This window comes from Scomber japonicus, chromosome 15 (assembly GCF_027409825.1).
Source record: "Scomber japonicus isolate fScoJap1 chromosome 15, fScoJap1.pri, whole genome shotgun sequence".
Lineage (NCBI taxonomy): Eukaryota > Metazoa > Chordata > Actinopteri > Scombriformes > Scombridae > Scomber > Scomber japonicus.
In genome coordinates this window covers 9797139-9824083 of record NC_070592.1, presented here as the reverse complement: position 1 = coordinate 9824083, position 26945 = coordinate 9797139, and the positions used below count along the sequence as shown (strand labels likewise).

Sequence of the window (26945 nt, the reverse complement as noted above, 5' to 3'; positions counted from 1 at the left end):
ATTAAAAACAATTCTGTTGGCATTACAACTCTAGCGAATTGAAAAGAGATTGTAAATTAAACCATTTTTAGGAGACTGTTTGTAATCCTCTTCACATATTAAGCAAGGACTAGACATTATTGTTTAAATATACTGTGGGAATTAACTTGAATTATTTTGTATTACTTTGCAACCTTCAAAGAAATGCATTGGGCTTTCTAGGAAATCACTTTAACTCTCAGCGGTATTTAGAGACTAATTATGGTCACATGGGAGCAGTGATGTCTATGGCAGTCCATTTTGTTCCATTTTTCACTCTCCTTAGTTCTAGTATTTGGGCTCATTTGGCAAGGGTACTGATTTATGCAAACACCCAAGACCTGCTGGTCTTTTCACATGAACCCCCTACTGAATAAGAGTCCCCACTGAACCACAAAATATTTTCCTGTAAATAAATATTGGGACATAAATAATATTTGTAGAGCTGGGCAGCAAGCTGTTCAAGGGAGCCGCTCCTTTACTGGAGCATCGAGTCCCTCGGCAGACAATCCTTTTCCACCAATGGAGATCACAACGCTGATTGTTCACATTGTTACAGATCAAATACCAAAAAGTTCTCCTCTGACAATAATCTCCCAGGCTCCTAAAATGTGCCCTGCTGTCTGGCTGCTTGGGGTAAATTACCACTTGACAGGGTGTCCTTTGCTGAATTAGAGTCTGGTGTGCAAGGGCCCTTAATGTCAACCTGTCACAGCAGGAGATTCTTGTTGCTGACACTCAATACCTTGTCAAAAAAGTCAGATAGTACACTCAAATAAGCAACCGTGCTTCCATGGAGAGGTTCTGTGTGCAGGAGGAGGGATCAAAGACGGGGCTAAAGATCGCTGACACATTTCACTTTTCACTGACATCCTCTTTGACTCAACAATAAAAACAATGGTGTGAAAAGTGAGATGGACCCCTTGCATGGTAGGAGAAAGAGGGGAAGAAAGAGGAGATTTAAAAAAGAAAAATCGGAAGGAATTTCCATCAATATAACAAGGGCTTGGAAGGTAAATATAAACCACTTGTTATAACAGGAACTTGAAATTTATAGCTTGTAGTGTTTTGTCCTTAGCCCCTTGCTTGGTTTCAAAATAGTGCCGCCATAATTATCTACAGATGGAAATAGATGCAGCTGGTCTGTCAAAGTCTGAGGCCTTCTCTCCGAGAGAGAGATCATTCAGTCAATGAACTCCTTCTCTCTTGCTAATAAGTTAGTCGCCCCAGATTTTATCTGGCAGTTACAAGATACTCACAATGAGACCTCACAGATCAGCTTCTGCCTCAGACTCCTTTTAAATGTTCTCCTCTGAGATGTACAGATCTGAAGCATGATGAATTGACCTGTAGGGGTTTTTTCGCAATTCCTGATTTCACAAAACAAAATGGAATTACAGTATGAGTTGAGGTTTCGTCAAGGTTAACAGTTTTTAATAGCATGGACGTTTTTTACAGTGCTATTCTTGTGTCTGTATCTGGGTATCAAGTTTTTATTTGATCCCTTCTTTTGTCCCAAAATGTTGCAGCGCCAGTACCTGAGCTTTGATGCCCTGTCAGTCAAATCCAAGTCCAAATTTTCTCTGCTCTTGGCAACATTAAAGCCCCTCTGGATATATCTGAATTTTTTGACCAATGTTGGCAGTATCAAAAAGACGTTACAGTAGATAGCAAAATAGCAGTCTCAGTTTTCTATGCATTTTATATAACAAACATAATTGCTATACTCACTTCCTATTTTTATGCTCTAAGCATGGAGGTAAAAGCCAGGAAGCGATAAACTTAGCTTTGTATAAAGGGTGGAAGCAAGGGGATAACAACTAGCTCAACTTTCTACAAAGTTCAGCAATGAATTCCCGGAGTCAGTCATTGTCATCTTGTGAGTAACCTTGTAGGCGTGTGTTTTCTTTGTGATACAGTATTCTACGGGAAAAAAGTAATGCGCTGTATGGATTAGTCAACAGTTGCCAACAATTAATCACCAACTTGAAGTCATTTTTTAAGAAACAATTTTTGAATTCTCTCTTTCTCTCTAATGTAACATTGTTGTCATCCTTCCTCATGTACCCACAGTTATACCGAACAGTACAAAGGCTGCAGATGAAGAGAAGAAGTTCCGCGACTGTGCTGACCTCTACCAGGCTGGCTTCCACAAGAATGGAGTCTACACCATCGAGACCAGTCCTCAGGAGACTAAAAAGGTGGGAAGCCGCAGTATCTTACAACCAGCAGTCATCTGTCATGTGAAAATATCTGCCTTTTCGTCACTTCTAGGAAGCTCTTTTCATAGTGGGTTTAAAGGTTTTCATTTGTTTTCTTTGAGCTGGAGCGAGACTTTACTCTCTCCAAGTAAGTGAAAGACACTGAGCCACCACTGAACATCTGCCACTGATGAGTGAGAGTAATGGGTACTAGCTGCTGCTTCAGGAATATTGAAAGCTGAAAATACACTTGGCAGCTTTGAGACCGCAGGGGTTTTAGCATGAGGGGTGCATGAGGTGTGAAACAGGACTTGGAGCGGATCAGGATAGTGACAATGGTTTGTGTGTGTGTGTGGGAAGGGTTAGTGTATTCTTTACCTCTACGCAATGGTTACACACTCCTGATTGATGGGAGTGATGATTTAATCGGTTAAGAGGCTTGCAGAAAGTTTGCGTGTGTGTGGATTTATGTCTGTCAGGCTGGAATAATTGCTTCTTTCAGTTCAGTTTGTATTTAGGTGTGTGTGTGTGAGTTTTTGTGCATGTTTAAGATGAATGATGAGCTAGTCTCGGAGAAAATGATTCTGTCAGGGGGACTTCCTTAATTATACCCAGGTTGCGTTCATGTGTGTTCAGCTGCGTGGGCAAGCTGAGGTGAGAGACCTTCTCCACTCCACCCTGGGGTCTCCTCCTCAAAACAAAAGAGACAACACTGCAGCTAGAGTCCCTGTGTTATCAGCTTACACACACTGAGGTCCAAGGTTAAGGGCCACATTACACCCAGGTGTCTGCTGGTATGTGTCCAGCCCCGGATCTTGACTTTGATCCTGCAGAAACACGGCCGTCTGATGAGGAACATCTCTTGGGAGTTGGTGAGGGATAAGGAGACACTGATTAAGTTTGAGGGGGACACAGATACATCACATTCCCAAAGATGATTCATCACAAAAGCTGGGAAAAGGAGTGTCTGGAACCACATCATTGTCCAGTGACCCTTCATTGTTTGTTAATGCCGCTGAGAATTACGTTGAATGATTAATTCATTGTTCTAGATACATCACATCTTCTAAATCCTCATTTTCTCTCTGTTTTCAATGGTGTAGGTGTACTGCAACATGGAAACAGCCGGCGGTGGATGGACAGTCATCCAGCGCAGAGAGGACGGCAGTATCGACTTCCAGAGAACATGGAAAGAGTACAAGATGGTGAGACAAGACAAATACATGCACACAGGCATTCACTCAGCATGCAGACACAAGATGATGATGTGGGTCGTTTAAACACAAGAGACTGACTCAAAGTACGCAGAAATAGAGAGACACACTCATCTATATCCATTAAGAAAAAATGATGAAACTGTGCACTGACAAAACATCCTGTTTCAAAAATACACTTCTGCAGTGGGATTATGACAAATAGCATGCACTTTTTGGCCTTGATCGAACATGTTGAAAAAAGAGAGACAGGATCCATGGTTCCAACAACATTTGGAACACCTCATCCAGATGTCGTTCCTCCTCACAAATAGCTCTCCTGACATTTTTGTGTTAGCAATATTGTCTAGGGTGTCTTAGATTGGCTTCAGTGACACACTGTTATTCTTCCTCTTCTCAAACAGGAAATTATTACCTAAATCTGAAAACAACACATTTGTTTAGTCTCTGTACTGCTCTGCCAGGTGGGGCAGAGAACATCATCTGTTTGTCATCAAGGGGAAATCTATGCATATTTGCATTGGGGGTGTTAACATTTTCAGCTTAAGTTGTGTTTAGACTGCAAATGTGGATTTATTATTGCTGGCAGTCGGTTTGCTGGTGTTTGCTGTATAAGTTACCTGTGTATACCTTCCAATTGCTATCAGTTTATTGTTAAATGAACTATGTTCATTCTATCCTCTGTAATATGCTTTCCATTTCCAGTTTAATTTCCCGCTTCTGACCACTTCACTGATCTTGATGTACAATTTACAAGTCAATAAGAAATTATTTTAAGGACTTTTTGGGAAATTATGAGTCAGAGAACTCCCAGTCTGCAGCAGATAAAGCACATAACTGTGACTGAAAACTATAATGACCATTTACTGTACCATTTACATGTTCGTGCCCAAAGCCAATCTGAAATATGCAAGGGTTAGGGTTAGGAACCAACAACCTTAGTAATAAGGGCTATGGAATGGACCGCTGTTTGTGGTCATTTGCAAATAATCTGACATCATCACAAGGCAAACAAAGCCTTCACAGCAACATTAAATCATTATAACAGTATAACAGAAAATCACAAAACGCATATGTCCCCTTTAAGTTAAGATTTGAACATGTTTTTGGAGGAATGTTAAAGATTACAAGGGTAAAAAACAAACATATTAAGTGAAATGAATGAGAATGAGAATGGAAAATACAAAAGAGAGGAAGAAAATATAAGACCTAAAAAAGACGGACATGGAAACCTTCCATCTGAACAGGTGTATAGTCAGAGAGTGTGGAGTGCATTACAGTACATGAGGGTACACTCATGGACCTTGGCCGACATTTACAGGCTATGCTGCTGAACTTCCAGCGTAGTATTACTCTTCCTCTCCTTGAACAGGGTGGAGGTGATTGATGGTGTTTTATTGTTATTAATTTTCACATTCTTGGTCTCTATAGGCTTGTGCTCACAGATTTAATGCACTTGAAGGTTTTGTAAACCTTTCAGTCAGTTTCTGAGTGGGACTAGGGAAACTGTTTAAGCAACAGGAATGTAGTCCTCATAAAAATGTGATCTTAAGACCATCTCGTGTTTGTAATCCCATTGCCAGGAGACCACACATCACAAAAGACCATTCAAATTACACTCACAACCCACTCCTTTATCTTATCAGCGTGTGAAATTAGTCCTTGTAGAGTGCTCGGCTGACACTGCAAATTCTACTTTATCTTTATATGTGCAACAGTTCCCTTATATGTCCCACAATATAACAAACCATCTCCTCATCTTGTCTAAACTGAGTGATGCAGATCCGATGTGCGTGTGAAGGATCGCAAATGCCGGAACTGCACGAAAGTAAAACTGTCAACTCCAAACTCATTCTCCAGCGTGCGTGCTTGAGACCAATCCTGATCACAGTAGGAGACACTGGATCGAGGTGAAAGCAAGTCAGAAGGGAACATCTCATCAGGAGTGAGATCAATTGTAGAAAAAGAAAAAGAGAGAGAAAAAATGAGCCGTAATGGGCCCCAGTCACTTTCTCTTCCACCCACTCGGCAGGACATGCATAAGGCCCAAGGAATGCCCCATATTTACTTTCCCTCCTTCCCATTCCTCATCACCACACACGCTCAACGCAAACACAGACTTCTCCCTGACTTTGCCCCCACTCCACCACCCCTGCCCCCCCCCTCTCTTTCCCAATCTTTATTGGAGCAGTCCAGACTATCCTGTCAGGGTTGTAATGTCATCCTGCTTCGTGATATTCCCCTCTGCAATCTGCTGCTCTCGCTGCTGTCAGAAGCACTTTGCCTGTGTCCAGGAGCCACTCTGATCAAATACAAACTTTGCAGTTGTTTGAAGGAGTGTCTCGGCAAGCATTATATATTTTGGGAAAGAAGTCTTTTAGTAATAATACGTTTAACATGTGTGACTTGAGTAGGAGACAGAAATGGAAAAAGGTGTGTGTCCATTTCAGCTGGTACCAATTTGCACACTTTTATAAATAGGTAGCCAACAGCATGTTTAAAAGAAGAAAAAACATTAATACAGTGTGAGTGTCTTTTTCTCTGCTTGGATGCTATGAACACAAATCTAAGTATGCAGTACAGAAACATTTCTCCTGGTGGATAAACAGAAAGAAATATTTATTAGTATAAAACCTTTGTGGTGATCTATGTTGTGATTTGACACAAATAAATAAATGAAAGAAATACATTTAAAAAATCCTTCCCATCCATTCCACAATCCTCTCGTGTTGAGGTTTTATTATTCTAGGAAAAGAGAGGCAATGATAGCAACGAATAACTTCTGGTTAGTATTTCTTATACTGATTACTGTGTTTGCTTCTGTCATTGCAGGGTTTTGGGAGCGTGTCTGCTGAGCACTGGTTGGGGAACGAGTATGTTTACCAGCTGACCAGCCAGAGGCAGTACGCCCTCCGTGTAGAGCTGACAGATTGGGACGGACACCAGGCTTTCTCCCTGTATGACCGCTTCCAAATCGGCAGTGAGAAACACAACTACAGGTAACACCACTCATATTGCTACTGGCAGACAAAGAGGGGGGATGTAATGTTTTTTTAGGCTGAGGAATACACGGGCAGAGATTTGTCGCTCTTCATTACAGCTTTGCACAGTAGCTGGTAAATTTAGCTCCAACATCATCAAGACTGGATCTGTTTTTTGTAGAATTCAATGGGTCTTTGAAATGTAGTCACATATTTGTACCACATGGGAAAGTGATACAGATCTTATGGTTTAAAAATGAATGAATGAATGAATCAACATGTAACTGATTGGTGTGGCTGCTAAACAATTATTGAACTAACTGCACTGAAAATCTATTACTAGTCTACACACAACATCATCATATACAGACATTTGGTCATCATGATCTTTCTAACCCTAGCCATGTGTTTTTTTGCCTAAATCAGACCAGAGCTTAACCACTGTTGATGCTCTGAGCATTTAATATTGCTGTGGATGGGTTTATGTTGGCGTTAGTTTAAAGCTCAGTGTGTAATAGAGTCCCATGTTTTTCTATGTTCAGCAACATTTAGGATATCTTTAAGGAAAAAGATTCCCTGAAATGGGAATAAAGAATGTTGAAAAATACATTTGGGAGCAGCGGCGGCCATGATGGCTGTATATGAGATGCTTGTGAAACTTTGCCTTTAGCATGTCCCCAATGGAAAAAAAGGAGAGAGGTGTGCCAGAAGGAGAAAAAGAAAAAAGGAAAGAAGCAAATAATGCTTCCATGGACAAATTGTTCAAAAGTGTTCAGATTATAAACATTTCTAGTGACGATGAGCTTTCCAGACACTTAAATCATGTCAATCCTGTTATGTAAGTCTATGGCAAGGTTTTTCTCATTGCAAATTCCTTCCAACCCAAATGTATCCCTTGTCATCGTCTCGTCTTTGCGAACTTTCCTATGACTGACGCTTCTTGTGTGTTGCGGGGGTGAAGGTTTCTGTTTTCTTTTAGAGGGTTAATGATAACAGGCCTCAAATTGTGGCAGATACTTGGCCCTCTCAGATGTGGAAAACTACCACTAATTCCACAGAGTTCCAAGCAATTGTTGGCTTCAGAGGAGAAACTCTGACATCTCCAATCCTGCAGTTTTCACTGGATGGCTGATAAGAAGTCCCTTTAGTTGCAAAATGTCCTGTATTCAGCTTCAAATGACGAAATAAAAGAAAGGGATTCTGTGTCTTAAAAGTCTTTACTTCCAATCCTTCAATTCTTTGCGCCCATGGTTTAGAAAAGAACACTGGTTTCAAGTGCTTTCCTACAGTGGGGGGCCATTAGGCTTGTTGCCATATCTAATTTTCAAAAATTGTCTTGCGATGACAGGGGTTTCAGTTTACAAGTTTTCCGTCTTGACGAGTTTATACCTGGAGAGTGGGCTTTGTGGTTTTCTCTGAGGACTGGAGAAATGGATTTCAATCAGGCAGAGGAGATCAAGTTGTTTTTTTGGTTTTTTATGCTATTTTGTGACCACAATGTGACAACCCTGAGTAAGTCCATCTTTTGTTGTCTTTAGTCTTCAATTTTAGCTCTGGTCTGAATGCAAAGGTACTGAATTTATGTCTCTCAGTGGCCATAAATATTGTATGTAGAGCTAAGTATCAAACATGAATTCACTGGTATATCGAAATATGTTACTTTAAGTTTGCACTGAATGCCTATAATCAGATTTGGTGTCTTTTAGCTCATTCCAATCATAATTTTTGCCTATTTTAGACTATATTTAATAAAGGTGATCTAATAATAATGTTAAATGTCTATGTTAAACATAGTTCCAAAAGTTCCAAAATATGAGGCGGACATATGCAAAAATGCTTACTGAAAGTCAAAAGGCCCTGCCCAGTGGGCTCATTGGGAGGGTTTTTTTTAAATAGACCGGAGGTAAAATGTTTCAGACAGAAGTTGAACTGAGGGGCTGCATGAAGGGCTAAGAGTTTTTTAAACTGTAAATCATGCAAAGATATTCCAGTAAAGCCCCAAAATATAATGATAAATTTGGACTGCTTTGTACAAAACCCTTAATTTGACCAGCAACAGGTAGTATTATTGGCAAAAGAAATCAAGCAACACAGAGCCCTACAACATAGAGTTTTCTTCAATAGATTATTCATATTTAACCTACAGCATTTACTGTATTGCAAAGGAAAAGGTTTTGTAAAATGTAACGCCTAGTTTTAGCTTTAGCTTTTCACGACCGCCCAACTCCTTCTGTCACTTTCACACATAAAACTACACTTACATTTACTTTTATATCATCCTTTCACACATACTGTTAACATCCCACTCTTAACCTTTTGTTCTTTTGAATGAAAGAAACAGTAATTGTATTTGTTGTGCTGAGGCAAGAAAAGGGCATCCCTGACCGTTCTACCCTGTTTTGGAAGCGGGCTCATACTGTTTAGGAGTCCAATCGGCATACTGATCTCTAAAAATAGATTTGTTCTTGAAAAATAGTTCTGGTATGATAATCACAGATTGCTTCTCTGAAACATGAGCCAAAACAAACCAGATGGTCTGGCCCTAAACAAACTGACGCTGCCATGTTCTCTGTTCTTTCTGCTTTGGCACTTCGCTGCTTTTGAATGTCAAACAATCTGCGACAAGTACTCCAGATTGCATTTATTGCTCTGAAACATACAAGATAGTTGTAAGTGATAGGGTCTGTCTTTTAGTTGGTTTTGGATCATTTTCTATCATCTGTGGTGGTTTACTGGAATACAGTGTGCGTCAGCGAAAGTCAGATAAACATTTATAAAGACCTCATAAGGTATAGTCAATCCGCCTTTTGCTCTCTCTCTGTCTCTCTCCCTCACACACACACACACACACACACGCACACACACACACACACAGCAAGTACAAAAGCATACAAATTATACACAGACAAGAACCAACTGGAAACCATGGCAGTAATAGTCTAAGTCCAATAACGCACGCAACTCGCCATTCATCATAAAAAATATTGAGCATTACCAGCCAGAAAAATGTTTGTCTTGCTGCCAGCTTCTTGGTTTCATCTATGTATATTGAGAAAAGGACGTAACCGAGCATAAAGAGAAAGACACAAGTGCGTAATCATTTCTCTGTGAATTATAGGGTCCTAATTCCTAAATTAAATCATGTACACGGAATAAATGTCATATTTATCACCAGTGCTCTAAATGTTTGGCCATACCATTCATCTTTTTCTGGCATTTCACTCTTGTCAGCTTAGTCCAACATAATAAAACCAAAATCAAAATAAGGTGGCATTTCAGTATGCCTTTCATTTCCTTTTGGTTGATGTTTCCATTAAAATTTTAAGAATGGGAACTATTTGAGACTATTAAATTTTTTATAGCTGTGCAATATCTGTATCTGGCAGTGGTGCAGTGGTAGTTAAAGAGGGATAATCTCTAAAATATAACTATTTTAATGGTACTGTTGGGTGTGTGCATGCTTAATGCCCCAGCAAATCCATTTAACCATCAATAAACACAATGTTCTCAATTTAATGGTATTAGGAAAATCATTATTTCTGTCAGAGGGTACTGTTAGACTATTAGAGGCTTTTTTTTGTCCAAGCAGGGTTTAAAGGCCATTGATTAATAAGGTCTCATTACAGCGTGTTAACACAGGTGAATCCATGCAGTATGTCCTTGAACACACTATTGTGCTCAAAGCCTTAAAACTCCAATGATTTGCCAAAGGAATTGACATCACACACATAAAACAAGATTTACATCAATAAATCTTTTGCTCTACTGCAAGCTTTCCTACTTCCATGCTCCCAGGATGCCAGCTAGTGCCTAAAACCCGTTTTTTGTCTTTATTTTGTTGTTCGCTACTTGTTCACAGCAAGTAACTCTATTAGATCATCACATCTGGGAATGTGGTTGACCAAATATAACAGACAGTACTGGCACAAGTACTGTAGATGGTTGTAGAACCAGTCAAATTCATCATCATTCTTGCATGAAGTTATCTGTGCCAACATTTGATAAATACCAATTTTCTTCTTCTGCACAGACAGTTTCTACTCTGCATGTTCATGGACTTCATTATTCGAGCATTCCTGGAGAAAAAATATACCAATATTTACCATCAACTGATCTTTCATAACTTATAGGATAATATTCTTAGAAGTGGTGCTTATTGCAGGAACAGATCCAGAGAGCTGCATCAATGCAAGGGCAGCCAGATAAAAGAATAAATCCACACTAAACGCTATATCTGCACAGTGTGAGCTGACATCAGCAATGTTGTTTTAATCTGAACGTACAAATCCTGTTGACAACACTTTAAGGGGTAATTCTGGGTTGACCACATCTATAAAATTCCCACTGAACCACAACCTCATAATGTTGTGAAATGAGCTCCTTTTGCTCCTTTGCTCATTGTTACTGGGGTCACCATAATTGTAGAGGTTACTTTCTATAAACAATATAAAAAGTCCCCTATCATCATAGCTGATTTGGTTGCTGTGACACAACATGGGCTGCAGTAAAGAAAAATCAAATACAATTTGATGACCTGCAAATATTGTTGTAGTGATAGCATCAGACCAACACATTCACTTAATTACCCTCATTTGTCAAAGTTTCTTTGCTATATAAAATGTGCTTTGTGCTAAACATCAATGTCAATAGAAAAGACATATAAATGTCAACCTTTATGACACAGAAAACATAATAGTAAAGACACATGAAAGGGCTAGAAACAATAAAGATTAAGTGAACAAAAGTGAAATTGTGCTGAGTCAGAGGGAATGTTACGGTACAGTATGAAGAAAATTGCATGTTTCCCAAAACAAAATAATGTAATCAGAAAAGACAGCCACAAGCTGAACAAAATGAGCGAGCTTAGATAAACAGTTCTCTGCAAATGAAGGTTGATTACTGAAAATTATCTTTAAGTAACAGAAGAGTACAAGTCTTTCAATTTTAGGTGGCTTTTTCCATGAAGTTAGTTTTTGTTAAACTTTGTAGACAAATAAATACCAATCATTATTTTGTCTCTTAACCAAGAAAGACAAAGTATATTTGTCATACACCAGTAACAAACTTCAAAACTGAATAGAAAACTGGAACTGCCAAAGTACCAAAGTGAGAAGGCAGGATAACTTCTTGCAATGCATTACAGAAGAGCAACACATACATATATACATATAAATCAGCATCATCTGCATAAAGACGCATTTTACAATAATAGATGAAAGAGATAACATTTTCAAAAAAGACAGAAAGCTTAGATAGTGCACCCAAAAAGCTTACTTGGAGTGAGTGCATGTAAACATAAAGTAATGAATGTTGGCTGACCTCCAGCAGAATACTTACTGAAACTGGACTAGAGGCCCAATTAAACTGGCAGCTCTGGAATAAATGTGCATAATCATGTTTTAATAGTAGAGTAGGTCAAAAAGGGGTACAAAACTATGGTGATGTGTTCTCCTAAATAACCATAACAGTCAAGAGTTGAGTTTGCCCTGAAATAAAACTTTAATATTGTTGCAGGATTGGCATAATAAAGCCCAGAGAGAGAAGAAAGAAAAAGAGAAAAAGACTAAAAAATATGTGTGTGGTCATACAAGATTATTGCAAGTTTAAAAAGACCAATAGTATCAAAATGTAAGTGAAATACATACTTTAGGTGTAATGTGGGATGCTGTCTTCCAACCAATCCAACCTTTTTTCCTCTGAAATGGACCAAAACTAATCTTACATTTTATTATAATTTGCCCACCCACAGCCTGCCTATTCCTGCACTTTCCTTTTTTATGAATAAGAATTTAAAGTTTTATACAACTACTTCAGAGGAGTGGTATGTGGGTCAGTGAATGTCTAAGTGTGTTTAATGCATCTTAAAGCACTAATGTGCATGTGAAGATTCAGTGGAGGACCCTGGGCACCAAAGAGAACCACCATTTTCCAAAATTGTCTATGTTAGAAACATGCAGAGCAGCTGAATATATGCACAGACACAAGTTGAGGTGGATGGGGATAAAATGTTTCGTATGTATGTTCCGAGCCTCCCAGCTGGAAGAAAAGACATGTTTATTTTTTGAACGAGCCATTACATCTTTATTCAATATCCTTTCTTGTTAGGAAAGCCAAGTTCCTAAATCCAGTGATTTCTCCATATGGTAATGACCCGATTTCCCTGTGGAATCAGATAGATCTCGTTTAGATGTTTTTCATGGGGGGATTTAGGAAAGAAATTGGCAGAGATTTGGGTTCCAAAACACGGTATCCCTATTATTTTCCAAGACACACACTGAGATAATCTGAGATACCTAAAGTTATGTCTACTTGAACCCTATCCCTGGAAGCTTCAGGTTGCTTAGTTTCCGATCATTAAGAGATGAAACATCAAAACTACAGGCAGCAACACAAAAAAATCAATCAGCCACAAGACGTGTTAGAAATGAACTGTGTTGTATATACAAAGTTGATCTTCATTCGAACGTGATGTTTCCATCCAACGAAAAGCTGATTGTGTAACTTCCTCCTCCAGTCAAATTCAAAATGCATGAATTACAAAATAAAAATATTGAACACATTTGACAACTGATTTCAACTCAAGGCCCATTTACTCAATTTCCCCAGAGCTTTCAACAATATTACACAGTCTTTATCGGAAGGAGTTTGTTCAGTTGTTTCAGAGATTGATCTGGTGCCTAACGGATCTGATAAAATCATAACAGCTACTGAGCTAATATGTCAACCAACTGAGCAAACTCCATCTGCTGATGAAAAACTCCAACACGATTGAACACTACAAATGGCTAAAAGTGAATATTAAGCCTATCAAAATACTATTTGTAAGGTCAAACATGTTTTTAGGCTTAATTGGACACATTTTGTTGTAGAACAAAAAGCAACTTCAATTTTCATTTGGACTATTTAAGAAGTTCAGTTGTAGAAACTAAGATCAGATTTTAAAAGCCAGCTGTCAATCTACATGCACTATAGCTTATCTACATGCATCTGCACATACAGTGGTCTCTCAGTAGAGCCTATGACACCCAGTGGCAAGAGAGCAGCCAAGCAGGTCTGAACCAGTCAGCCACCTCTGTGGCCTCGCAGTAGGAAACAAACCATTGGTCAGGGTGATTAACCTTTGCAATGGACCAATCAGACTGCAGTTCAGGAGGCTAATGACTGCCAGGTGTGTAACAGCACGCGCTGGACTCTCAGCTGACTGGGTTGTTGCTTTCATGCATGTAGATGAAAGAAAACAAGCAGGCTGAACTCGGCTGTCAAAAGATAAAAAGTGGCATATTTCAAAGAAAGTGCACTACTTTCATTTTGAATAGAATTGAAGCTTTGAGAATGCTTTTGTGCACATTATACAGCTCATTTTATTTGAGGCGTATTCTTCAGAGAATCACTTGAACTGATTTCCCTCAGACATTTGAAAGGAAAAGGATTGACCCAAACTGCTTTCATGAAGTTAGTGTATGACAAAAATTTTGAGTATAGAATATGTCAGATAAAAGAAAAGATATTAGAGAAGTATGCCAATCCCGTTGTGCTCAGCTGTGATTCAACACATCTCTCCTGGAGAAATGGATGCATTTTGCAGAGGCACAGCTAAAAGGTGTGCTGTATGCATGCTCTAGTTTAATATATTACACAACACAACCTGTACATGTTGTATTGTGTAAGTGTCTTTCTACAAAGATGAATGCTGATTTAAGTTTGTTAGAATTTTTAAACTTGCAGTGTGGCCCTTGCCAAATAGGTTCACACATTGCTAGTTAAGTGTATCACCACCACTAGGTGATACACAAGTACAAGTTAGCTCAAGTACAAGTTAGTTCTCTGCTAACTTGAAGGGGGATAAATGATTTAATTCGTGTGGCTCTCCTAGACTTACCAAATGTTATTGGACCAAATAGATCAAATTCTGATAGTGAAACAAGTCATTTTGCAGGGTATATGTGAAGCACCATTTTACAGCCGCAACAGTAGCGACAGAGTAGGCTATAACGGAGCTTATGACATAAGCATGTGTTGATTGTGTTTTTGTAATTAGTCTCTCTTTGGGGGGAGACAAAAGTCTTGCACTGCAGTTAGGTGCTTTCCAAGGAGGGCAGGATAAACCTTATGAATATATACTTAAAATGTTATTTTTTAACCATATGTTTCAGATAAGTAATGCTTATTTTCTATGCAAAAGCCCTTACATTAAAGAAACATTATCCAGAAACAATTCCTTACTAAAACATCTGAAGCCTTCAGTCCTCTAGCAAGTGCTTTAATGATGTTTGATGGTGTTTTTAAGATACATTTTGATAAAATGTCAATCATTGTAACCTAGTTTTACTTGGAAATGGTCTCACATAAACATATCACAGTCATCTTCACCTGACCCTGCTACAACTCATTTCCTATGTGCACAGCTTGCAGTACTCCAGAGCATAGACTCATTATGACTGAAACTGAATCTGAATCAAAGCTTGAAGGTGTCAGCTCATCCAAATTGCAAAAGAAAAGAAAAGAGAAAACAACTTACCTCTAATGGTGTTTAGTCATGCAAATAGTTTTGGTTTTATTTGGCCATGTTGTGATATTTCTTTTTTGCAGTAATTTGTAGCCAACTCCAGTTAATGGTATCCAGGGTATATCTGGAAGTGCTTAGTCGAGGGGAATTGGACTGGCATTAGTTTCTTGAAGAAACATGACCACTCATCTAGATCTGAAGAAGATGACGATGAAGATGAAGATGCAACTGTAGATATTTACCATGAATGAATATCCTTTAAGCTCAACTGAGATGGTTTGTGATGATTTGTGTTGAACAGAAGTCTTAAAAAATGTGGAGAAAAAATAACAATTTGCCTGACATGATACAACTAGAGGTAAATGTGAAAATATTTTCAGTTTTTTGCAACTTGGTGATGCCTAATGATGACACTCGGCGCTGCTGTTTTGACTTTCTATATCAATTTGAGATGGCAGGACACCAAACTCCCTCCCCAGAGGTGTCATTGTGTAAAACTAAATGATTCCCCTCACAGCTCAATATTTTTGTTATTAATGAGCCTTGACTAATCACATTTCTAAATTGCTTTAACAGGAACAATCAGATTAGCATGCATTGCCTGTTAAATTCTGGATGTGGCTGAGCGGATGTCTGTCTCCTCATACATTACATTAACACACAATTTATCCAAGAACATCTCTCCCTCCCTCTCTCTTTCTTTCTCTCTCTCCTTCTGAGAAAAGCATCTCTTCCTCTTGAGTTCATTACTTGGCCCATCTTTGGATTTCACCACTTATCATTTGAGTGCAAAATAGACAGTGACAGGAAAAACTGCAGATGTCAGTTGAGTTAGGGATTGTTGGTCTGGTAAATATGCAGCGCACCCAGTAAACACAGCCGCAGACTATTTAAAGCAGCCTGTCAAAGTGTCACGCTGAAAATCCCTCTTGATGATGTGCCTTGGCGATTCATCAATGCAATAGAGATCTTTAGGGCTTTGTAAAAACGGAGAGTAAATGTGCAGCAACGTCTGTTCTTTATCAGAGCAGTAGCAGACCTCATCTTTGACATCGCCTGTTTTTTATTCTTCAGATTCAGGAATTAGCTGGTAGAAGTCGTGCTACCCGTAAGTGAGGCAGTGCGTTGAGACGAGTTTATTGTTAACTGGAAAAATATCTCCAAAGACATCTGTTGCCTTGTAGACACCGGATAATACTTTATTATGTGTCACAGATGACGTACTATTCAAACACAGACACACACACAGGAACCTGCACATTCATACACACTTATAAAATACTCACAGGCCCTTATCCAAACTTGCCATGTCTAGTAGTTATTTGGTGCCACTGATTAGACACATGACTCAGACGCACACGTTTTGGTTTAGAAGGTTGGTGAATTCCCCACAGTGACCTGCTGTCACACTTTTTTCCTCTGCTGTACAAATCAGCCATTTACACAGCTGTCCAAATACAGGAGTCTTTCACGTTAAATGACTTTCTTTCCTGGGGAGTTGACCAGTCTATTTCTTTGAGGTATTCAACCTGATGCCTCAAAGCCACAAGCTTCACGAAGGCTGAAGGTGCATTCAGAGTGCTCTACATCCCCCTGAAAACAGAGAATATTGTTTTTGTATTTGTTACTTTCTCATCGGAAAACCCGAAAAGGGTGCAAGGTTCACTACACGCCCATGGTCCCCTGTTGACGAGATGTGAACTCAGGAAATTGCTTTCTTTGAGAGTGAACCATACTTAATAATAGAGGGCTCGTTGGCATGGTGCCCCAGCATTGTTCTTTCGATATGCAATCTCTTCTACAGGGGGAGAAAGTGAAACTGAGAGAATGAGAGAGAAACAAAGACATTGATAGAAAAAGGCAAATGTGTAATACATCAGGGTAGAGCAAGCTGCAGAATGTGCTCTTGCTGATAATGCTGGAGCTTTCCAATGGATGCAGGAACTGATAAATTTGTATGCATCCGTTCCAAGTCACACCTCGAGTTAGTTTACAGTGGGACACACCCTGGAGAAACCCGCTTCCAAGCCCCTTATTAGTTTTGAATGTGTTTATTGAGCACTGACCATGAGAAGGATTTCAGCTTGGAAGGATGGCTTATTATCTAGACATGACGTACACAGTTCACAGAGTGGAAAGATGGAAACCTTAATACTTACACTCTTACATTGGATGGACAATCACAGCAGCTTTATATTCATTATATCAATGCTCCATTTACTCAGCATACAAATACATGCATAGTTGCTATGTATTAACAATACCTTAAGCTCTCTGTACAGTATCATGTTTAATCTATGACATTCATTCTCAGAGTAATAGTTTGTGACTCACAGTAAGTCATTTTACTAGTGACATTTATGGTATGCTGCCTACAGAAACTCATAAACAAAATGTCAAAAAGTTAACACAAGCAACAAAAAACAGTGTTTCTTGGTGTACCAGTCTCCTTGTACTTGTACTTATAGCTGTAAGGTTTTCATAAAATAACGATTTATTACTAAAAATTTTCAACTTGGTAATCTGCACCAATATATGAACATATAATAAGAAATATAGTATTCACACATCAGCGTTGTGCTCCTTAGCAGCTGATTCAGAATTAATGAAACTGATTGAGTGATCAAGAGTAGACAGACAGGCACTTATTAGTAGATACTGGTTCATTTCCATCGTACAATCTTTCACTCGCAAGTAATGTGTAATATCAGCAAATCAGTAGCATCAGTATATAGTCCTTAATTCTTAGTTATCCAGCAACAACTTGGTACCTATTACTACTTCCCCAATCCTGATCATTCTGTTGTAAATACTGTTTTTATGTCCATTATTGCTAATAAGAAATATAATGCAAAAAAACATGTTACAGTTATTACTGATAAAATACTATAAAAAAATAAAATAAAATAAAATAAAAAAATCTACAAACCTCACGATTTTGATTCCAGTGGTGCACCCACCATGTTTAAGTGATGAGTTGTCTGTACACTAATACACACCTTTTCACCTTCAGTCTATGTGGATCTGAGTCGCTCACCAGTACTCCTTGAATTAAGTTGTTGCACGTTCTGCATGTTTACTTTGGGGTGAGCAGACCCTGAGAGAACTGATATATTGCAGATTTTACTTTCACTATGCTTTTTAAATCAAATATTAAATTGGGCCTAATGTAAAAATATTTCTGTACCGTCAGTCTTGTCATATAATATAATATAATATAATATAATATAATAGAGTATATTTTAATAAAGGAAGCATTTTAAATGTTCTAGCAGCAAGGGATGTAACATCATGAAAAGAGGAAGGACAGAAAAGTACAACATAAAAAAGGTAAAACATGGCATACTTGGACACGAAAGTCCCAGAGAGAATATAGCCAGCCTCTCCAGTTACGGGTGGATGATAAGTTAAACAGGTTGCTTATTGTTTTTTTCTATGTTTAGCTGTCAGGTCAGTCTTTAATGATTTAGTCTCTTGCTGTGGTGTAAATTTACACATTGTAGCCTTGCTGCAGATGGAAATGTGTTTCCCAGACATTCCTCAGACAACATACACTTTCCTTTTTCCGTCTTTCTCTTTACTTTCCATCTGTATTTCTTTCACGTGTTCTCTTTCTCTTGCTTTGACTCTTTATTTTATATTCTCTCTACCCTGTTAATGTTGTTCCAGGTGTTGTACATGTACTCAATCACTACAAATAACAAACATCTCTCAGGAGACGTTTCGTGCAGCATGTTATGTCTTCTTGCTGCCTTTATTGCTTACACTGCTCACACCACCGTACTCCTTTCCCCTCTTCCTCCCCCTGATGTGTTTTCATGTCTTGACTCCCTCCTCTTCTTTCTCCTGATGTCTTTCAGGCTGTTCCTGAAAAGCCACAGTGGGACCGCAGGCAGACAGAGCAGTCTAGTAATCCATGGAGCAGATTTCAGCACCAAGGACATGGACAATGACAACTGCATGTGCAAGTGTGCCCTCATGCTAACTGGCGGTAAGTGCAACAATAAACTGAATTGTTGCAATCATTCATGGTAAAACAGAAGACCTAAACAACCTCCTGGTTTAAGAATAATACAGGTTTATTACAAAGTTTTCAAAGGCCATAAATAATACTGCAAATAACAATGGTGTGCCCACTACACTAATCTGGGAATGTGACTAAAAAGCATCTATGAGCTATGGCAAAGTGCAGAGTCGGGTGATAATTCTCTGTAGAATTTGCCTTTGCTTTCAAACAATGTTGGAAAACCTGAAGGTTTGTTTAAAACAAAGTTCTCGCCCTATATCATGTTCTTTTTAGCAATGTCTTCTTGTTCCCAGACCCCAGCAATTAATTCGGTGAGTACAAGAGTACAAATTTAATTTGTATCTATATGGTACCAAGGAGACAATAAAGATTTGCTTTTATGAGAAAGCAACTCCATTATATGAGCTCTCCATCTGCCATTCCAAACGCAATTCGCTCTGATTGACTTTATGAGCAAATCCACAATGTCCATAGCCCAGTTATTAGTTCAGGTCATTACGATCACAACCTGCTCTTGCAAGACATACAGTTGGCTAATGTGGCCACTTATGCATCTATCCCCACCTATTAGGCTATATTCATACATCCCCTCCCCACTATACTGGAGCTGGAAACGAGCACATTATAAAAACCCCTGGGCACGGCACCAAGTGTCAGAGAGGTTTAACATGACACTGCTTCTACTGCTGTGTAAGTGGAGCCCAGTGACCCTTGCTGTCACCTCATGGCAGCGGTATTGCTGTGGAGTCCTGACCTGGTTCTAATCAAGCATTTCTAAGTGCAGATTTAAGATCAGTATTACCTCTTAGATCATTGTGAATGCAGTGGGTTAAAGAGAACTGGCATCTGATCACTGATCAACACCCCTACTCTGCTTGATTCATAGCCTGCTTAAGGCCAGCCACAAAGGATCAGTATGACAACATGTAGCCTGAGTCAAGGCTGGTCCGAACCCAGCAGTCTGCTAGCTATAGTATATACAGTATATCATCTGATTAATGCCCTGCACTTATAAGAGCAGGGCTGACATCAAATGATGTAACTGTCTGAAATAGGAAAATTCTTCTGTGTTGTGTTTATGAAGACAACCAAAGCATGCCGTGTTAAGAGTACGGAGGAGGATATGAGGTGGACACATGTAATGTATATATTTGCCCAGCACCAGCATATACAGTAGGGATAAAGCTCTGACATTAGGAGGTAGGAAGGATCCCTCCATCATGAGAACAAACTGCTTTGGCTCAGACTTTTTTTATTTCTTTCCAGGAGAAGACATCCCCATTGTTTTTACAGGTCAGTAAAATTCTCTGGCCTGGAAAAAGAAAGGATACTGATCATAAATCCTAAAAGATTGCTGCTGTGCACCCTGAATGTTTATGTGCGTGACAAAGTTTGTGTGGTCTGCGGTTTATCAACAAGTAAGGGATGGCAAGTTGGACACATTTTCTGTTTTCGGCTTTATGGGTGAAGAGGGGGAAAAAAACACCATCTCAATAAAATAAAACAGCAGGTTGCACAACAGATGCTTTGAGACATGTTATCACCAAACAGAACAGAACACAAAGCCTGTGGGCCGTCCATCGCAGTATTAACTACAGTACCAGCCGAAAGTTTGGAGTGCGTCCAAACTTTTGACTTGTACTTTACATTTCTACTGTCTTGTACCACTTTGACTGTGCCTGGTCTCGTACTCTGTCTACTGACTGTGTAGCGTGAAGCAAACAAGCTAAAAATTGCAGCAATGTATATAAAACATATATATATATAGATTAGCAGTTGCTTGTTTACTCTTCCATCATACTTGGAGCAGCATTAGCATTCATTTGGGGTCATGTTTCTGGCCACCTTTTGAAACTCTCCACCAACCCATGAGGGAAATATTTGGCTGCAAAATGTTCCACTATGTTCATCAGTTAGTCGCTAATTTTGGTCTGTTTGTTGTTTGGTGCTGGGCAGGTAGCATACATTATGTTTAAAAGAGCTTTTCTTGCTGAGAACAGCTGCCTCCTTCTTGGAAATGATAGCAAGCAAATCAAAACAAGTTACTGGCCATAAAACCAAAACAATGAGTTAAAAGAATGAGCTGCAGAGTTGAATGGTCATTTTTAGAGGGTTCGTGGTCCCTTTCCCATTACACAGAGTAATTTGATCCATTGTTAATATAAATATGTATAAATATTATGTATAACATTGACTATGGCAGCTTTAAAGTTTCACAACCTTGGTCCACCCACAAATATGTCAAGTGCAGCACTCATGTAAAAGAAATGATAGCAGAGCGAGTGCAATTTCAGACTCGGTTCTCACTGGCATTCTTAAAATTATTCGTAGTCGTGGACATGTAAGGAAGTATCCACAGGTTTAAATGTTATGTTGTGTATTTGTGCATGTGTACATGTCTCATGCAATCAATGTAAAGATTTATATCCGTGTGACCTGTGCCAGAATCCAGGGCAGAGCATTATTCCTGATTAAAGTTCTTGTGAAATGTCATAGCCTGCAGTGGTATTCAAATCTGACAGAGTAGAGAGAAAAAGCACTGCCATTTGTCATTGTGTGACTGACACATGCCATGCCAAGCATATGTTCTATATCTAACTGTGTATCAGTGAGGATGTGTTTACAAGTGGAGATGTAAGACATGGCTTTGGATCTCTAAGATGGAAGATGGTATGTCCAGTAAGTGAATTTAGCCATGTGAAATATTTATTTGCTAAATAAAATATCCTTTATACCCTAATGTTCAGTCAAGATACAAAAATCCCATGAAAGTCAATGCACATCTACCTTTTCCCTGAATACCAGATATGGTTTATGATAAAATGTCACACATTGGGATCAGTATAAAAGTTTCCCATGCCATTCACAACTCTGAAGCTCACGCACATGGACTCTTGCTTTAAATAGAGCGAGGTAACGACAGTATTCACCAACAGGTACTGGCATGCCAATGAACCCAGTGACAGTAACACATGGAGCAGATAGCGGTGAAATGGTGTCTGAGCCATTGCTATGGCCTGCGGGAGAGGCCATGGGAAACTTTCAACCTTTACCAGTAAACACTTCAATGACACTTTATGTCTCTCTTAGGCTTGATCATGCTTTGCATGTCAATACGTGTACAACGTGTACAAAGCTTCTTTTTTTTTGTTCCTACTATAAAAGCCATTGAGACTTTGAAATGTATTGCTTTGATGCTATGCAATATTGTTTGTTGGAACAGGTTACATTATTTCTTTGTCTACTAAAATATTACAAAATACTGCTACAAAATTAATATTTTCATTTTTCTTGTCTTCATTTTCTCTACTAAGGTTGGTGGTTTGATGCCTGTGGCCCATCCAACCTTAACGGCATGTACTTCACTCAAGGACAACATGTAGGGAAGTTGAACGGTATCAAGTGGCACTACTTCAAGGGTCCCAGCTACTCACTACGAGCCACAGCCATGATGATCCGTCCACTGGACTTTTCCTAGTCTATTGAACTCCTGAACCTTTAACTTCATTCAGGCTATGCGGCACACTAGAGGGACGCTTTCTACTTTATCCTCTTGTCTCATCTCATTTCGCTGGCCATGGGAGTCATCCAATGAACCTTTTAATCAACCTGGTTCTTCCCCAGAGCTGTTGCTGTGCACAGATCGAAAACTGTGGGATCAACATGCTACTGTTGCTTCATAACCTTTCCCCCTCGCTCACTGCACTGAAATGCAGCCATGGGGGAAGAAGACAGAGCATGATGTGTTTCACTGAGACTGATTTCTGTTCCAAACCAGATTCACAAATTCAAGGACAAATGAGCTCAGGGGTGTTTCCCACTCCTGGAATTTGTGCACATTTTGTCAGCTTGTTTGAAGATTCAAGCTTTATGTCAAACACATTTTTTCAATTTTTCTGAGGACCTGTGGTCTAATAATGTGTAGGACTTGGACTCTTCTGAATGGGAGCAGCTATTACAGAGCAGGACTGACTCTTAAACTGCAGGACAGAACTTATCTGGAACGCTCTTAGGGGACGAATAAGAGATATGCCTTTTTTGTATTAAAATGTTGCTGACAGAAACAGCCCATAAAGGTTTCATTTGTATTATATATTGTGTATTTAGTATTATTATTGTTATCCAAACTGTATACAATATCCAAAGTGAGATGAAATTGTAATTGTCTTTTGTACTGTACAGTGTATACTGAATTTCTATCTGCATTATGTATAAGACACACACTCAGTTTTAAGGTGACCTCTACATGTAAATTTAAGTGTTGATGTGGAGTGGCAGTTGGTTATAGTTATGAGGGTCACTTGCAGCATTAGCTGGCAATTACACACTTGCTGTCTTGATACAGTGTGATTATTTTTAGAGTTCAAGATGTGAGGTTATTATTGGATTAGATTCTGGACTTAGATCCATTTGCCTTTATTATTGGCCGAGAAATTACTAATACCTGCCAAGGTTCAGATCATCTTACCTCTGCTGAATATGAAAAACAAGAACATTAATTTAGAAGCTTATACTTAGTGATATGTAACCCTTGCAGCTGTGTGCATATGGAAGAAAGTTCATGTACGTTTGCATATACATGTAATGGGTATTTTAAGAGATGTCGTGACTCCTCCATAATAACAAAGATGTAAATGCTTATATTAAGCTGGTGTCCTTCGTGTACAAAACTCATAAAAAATTGGGTTGAAGTTCATATCAGTGTACCCCTTTTTTTTAACGATAAAATCATTCTGGTCATTCTGGTCCTGCCAATGCAGTTTTAGTTTCATCATACAGTAACCTCTGACCTTAAGACAAAGAGCCAATCATTAAGATTTGTCCAAAAAAGAAGTTTGTCCAAAATATTTTTTCACAGACATCAATATGACATGGCGCCTGTTTCTCATCAATGCAGCTTATAAAAAAAGGAGCTACAGTTGGATATGAAGCATTAAATTAATGATTCCACCAAGTGATCCGTGTGAACAAGTATTTCATAACTTACAACATGCAACAACAGAATCTACTGTGGAGTATTTACTAAAGGTACATGTGGTGAGAAGATAAAGTGTATCTGGAACTTGTAAAACTACAATTGACATGTTTATTAGTGTACTAAAATGGCATAATTTAATGTGTGTATGCATAAAGCAGCTTTCCTGAGGAAAGCTATTCTTTGTCTGTTTTTTCTCTGCCAGAAGTAGAATGGTGTTTTGAAGTTGAGCATAAAACATAGAAGTTAAGATAATAACCCTGGAGAAATGTGCCTTTGATAACTCTGCTTTTACCTCATTAAATTCTAGATTTGTAGATTTATTTAAACATCTTTTGTAACATGTGGTCAGTGTTGTGTTGCTAGATTAAATAAAGAGCATGTGATGCACTAATGTTTTCAATCTGCGTTCCGGCTGAACTTTTTGTGCCAAATTGATGTGATGATAGAGGTGAGTTTTTAAGTCAGGGTTCCAAAATTTGGGCTTTGTTTATGCAGACGTGATTTACATTCAAAGGGGCTTCCTTCTCATGATAATATCTTCAACATCAGTCTAAATCTTCCTATACATATGCTATACTGTATGTCATGCAAAGCAAGCTTATCGGCACACAAAGACACAGATAAATCACAAAGATAGACAGTCATTCTCTCTTCCGCCTTTTTCAGGACCAGACCAGATGGTGCAAAGATTAGAAACTGCCTCTCTGCTCAGGTAGTGGAGAAGCTATTGTCTTGAGTGGTGACTTGCTTGCTTGCTGGATAGTGGCAATGATAGATTGCCAAAGTGCCAAACAACACTGTCGGGACCTGTAGTGTCTCTTCATAGTTGACATTCCTTGGCCTAATCAGAGGTTAAACAAATTACTGCAGCCTACAAACCACTGCATGTCCTTCAGCGCCTGCACTGACCCGACACCCTCACTGGAATGTGTTCAATAGAGGGTCTGAAGCAGTGGAGTGTGAAGAGGGTCCGCATAAGCTGGCAAACACCTATGTGGGTTTTAAGCTTTTGTCCTTTGGTGGTGAGGACAGGATGTACCAAGAACCACTTCTAAACTGGGGGAAGTTTTGTCTCCAGTGGACATTCAGGATGTCAAGCACTTTCACTGTCACCTCTGTGCATGCACGTCCACACACCACCAACTCCTTACATCCACTGCCCACTTGCTTTTTTGAAAATGGATCCTTTCCTGTTAGCTGAGGAAAAAACTGAGGGGTGGTCAGGCAATGGGACTCCCAGAGGGAGGTGGGAGCCTGAGCTGCTCGCAGACAGACAGTGTTGGACCCTGACCAGATCAGATACGACAGAATACAGTACCTGCTGTATGAACACTCGAGGCTTACATAGAAATGAATAAAAACATAGGGAACGGAAGTGAAAATAAAAATAGAACATCTCTCTTTGCCTTTGCTCATTTACTTTAAATCTAATTTCATCCTCAAATGTCTTAAGAATGCATTCTTAATTGGAATAGTCTATGTAAAATGAAATGTTCATAAGCTAAAACCATAATTTTCTTGTGTCTGAGGTTGTTTGATTTAAGGTAGGTTGATGGGTCAGAACAAAAACAGTGAAAGGTGCCCAGGATGAAGCGTTGGAGCCAGCAGAGGGCAGAGAAAATCAGGATGAACAGACATGTAACCAGTCCGTTGCTTTCCAGTTTCGGACATGCTTGTCAGTCGAAAATCTACAGGCAAGTTAGGCATTACATTCACAAAAATGTTTGCTCAGAGACTTGCTCAGTCACACCAAATTGTAATTATCACTTGAAAAGTGGGGATATGATATTTGCCTGTTGATGTCTGAGATAAAAATAGATTATAACCAACACCACAGACTTAAAAGGCCTTTTTGAGCCTCAAGGAACCCTGAATTTAAAACTGTGATGTGTCAGTGAATGACCATATGTAGCCATGGGCTTTAAAAAGCAAGAAAAAGAAGCTCTCTGAAACTAAATGAGGTCACAACAAGGAACACTGCAAATGCTGTCTTAACCCTTGATGAAAAACTGCCATGACACCTGATCAGCACTTCTAATTAAAGCCAAGTACTGTATATTGCTTTCAAAACACAGAGTGAAAGCATATGATATTTTATGTTCTATATTAATAATATTGGCTTTCACTTGTTGCCTACTATAGTATCAAGAGTCCTGTCATTCAATTTGAAAGTGAAAAGCTAAACTTACAGGACTCTGCCACCAACAGTTTCACTTGGTCTTTCTGTTTCTAGTGGCAACTCCACTGGTTTTGTAGCATCTTCAGTTAAACTGACATTGTTGCTGTTTGAGGCTAATGTGTTTCTTATACATCATGTATTTGACTATTTGTATTTATACTGTAGGAGTAAACCAAACATGTCACAGGTTTAATTATTACTGTGTTGTACATCCTAGAGTATGAGTGACATTCCCAGTTGCAAATCAGAAGCAGGTTTTTTTTCAACTTAACTACATGACGATAAATTGTGTTACGTCGAGGAAGTAATAACTTTAACCCCCATCACGTTTCTCAAATCTTTACAAAATGATACCCTTTTAACTTTTACTTGCTAACAGCCTGCTCCAAATTCACAACAAAAGTAGCTAATTCAGCTCATTTAAGCTATGTGAGTTCACGGCTAGCAGCAAGGTGACCATCTGAGAAAATGTGTTAACGGTTCCAAGTCAAATAATAAGAGATTTTCTTCCCATTCAGCTGTCATTACTTGAAAGCACCATTATAACCTAAATTTTGTAAATCCAGTTTCCATACTAATTCATTTACTTTTAGTCTTGTTTATGGTATCTCTCTCTTTTTTATATGCTATCCCATATTATTTTCACACTTCACAATTGCTTCCAGTAAAAACTTGAAAGGCTAACTCCTCTCTTCAATCTTTATTGGAAATGTGTTTTGCTTGCTGCATTTCTGAGCAACAGACATAGTGAGGCCAAAGAAAGCACAATGTTTTGGCTTTCTGTCAAAGTGATATAATTTTGCTTGAGTCTTATTAATGTCTGAATCTAAAATGTTTTGAT

General features: G+C 38.9%; 1 protein-coding gene across 1 annotated transcript in view; it reads left to right on the top strand.

Moving 5' to 3' along the window:
- Window positions 1–22945, top strand: part of angpt1 (angiopoietin 1) — a 50768-nt gene extending 27823 nt beyond the window's left edge. The window contains exons 5-9 of the mRNA XM_053334377.1: window positions 2092–2219; window positions 3323–3424; window positions 6266–6432; window positions 18781–18911; window positions 22262–22945. Of these exons, the coding sequence (XP_053190352.1) occupies window positions 2092–2219; window positions 3323–3424; window positions 6266–6432; window positions 18781–18911; window positions 22262–22425 (692 nt within the window). The 3' untranslated portion in view covers window positions 22426–22945. The remainder of the gene's footprint in view (window positions 1–2091; window positions 2220–3322; window positions 3425–6265; window positions 6433–18780; window positions 18912–22261) is intronic.
- The last annotated feature ends 4000 nt before the right edge of the window (window positions 22946–26945 follow it).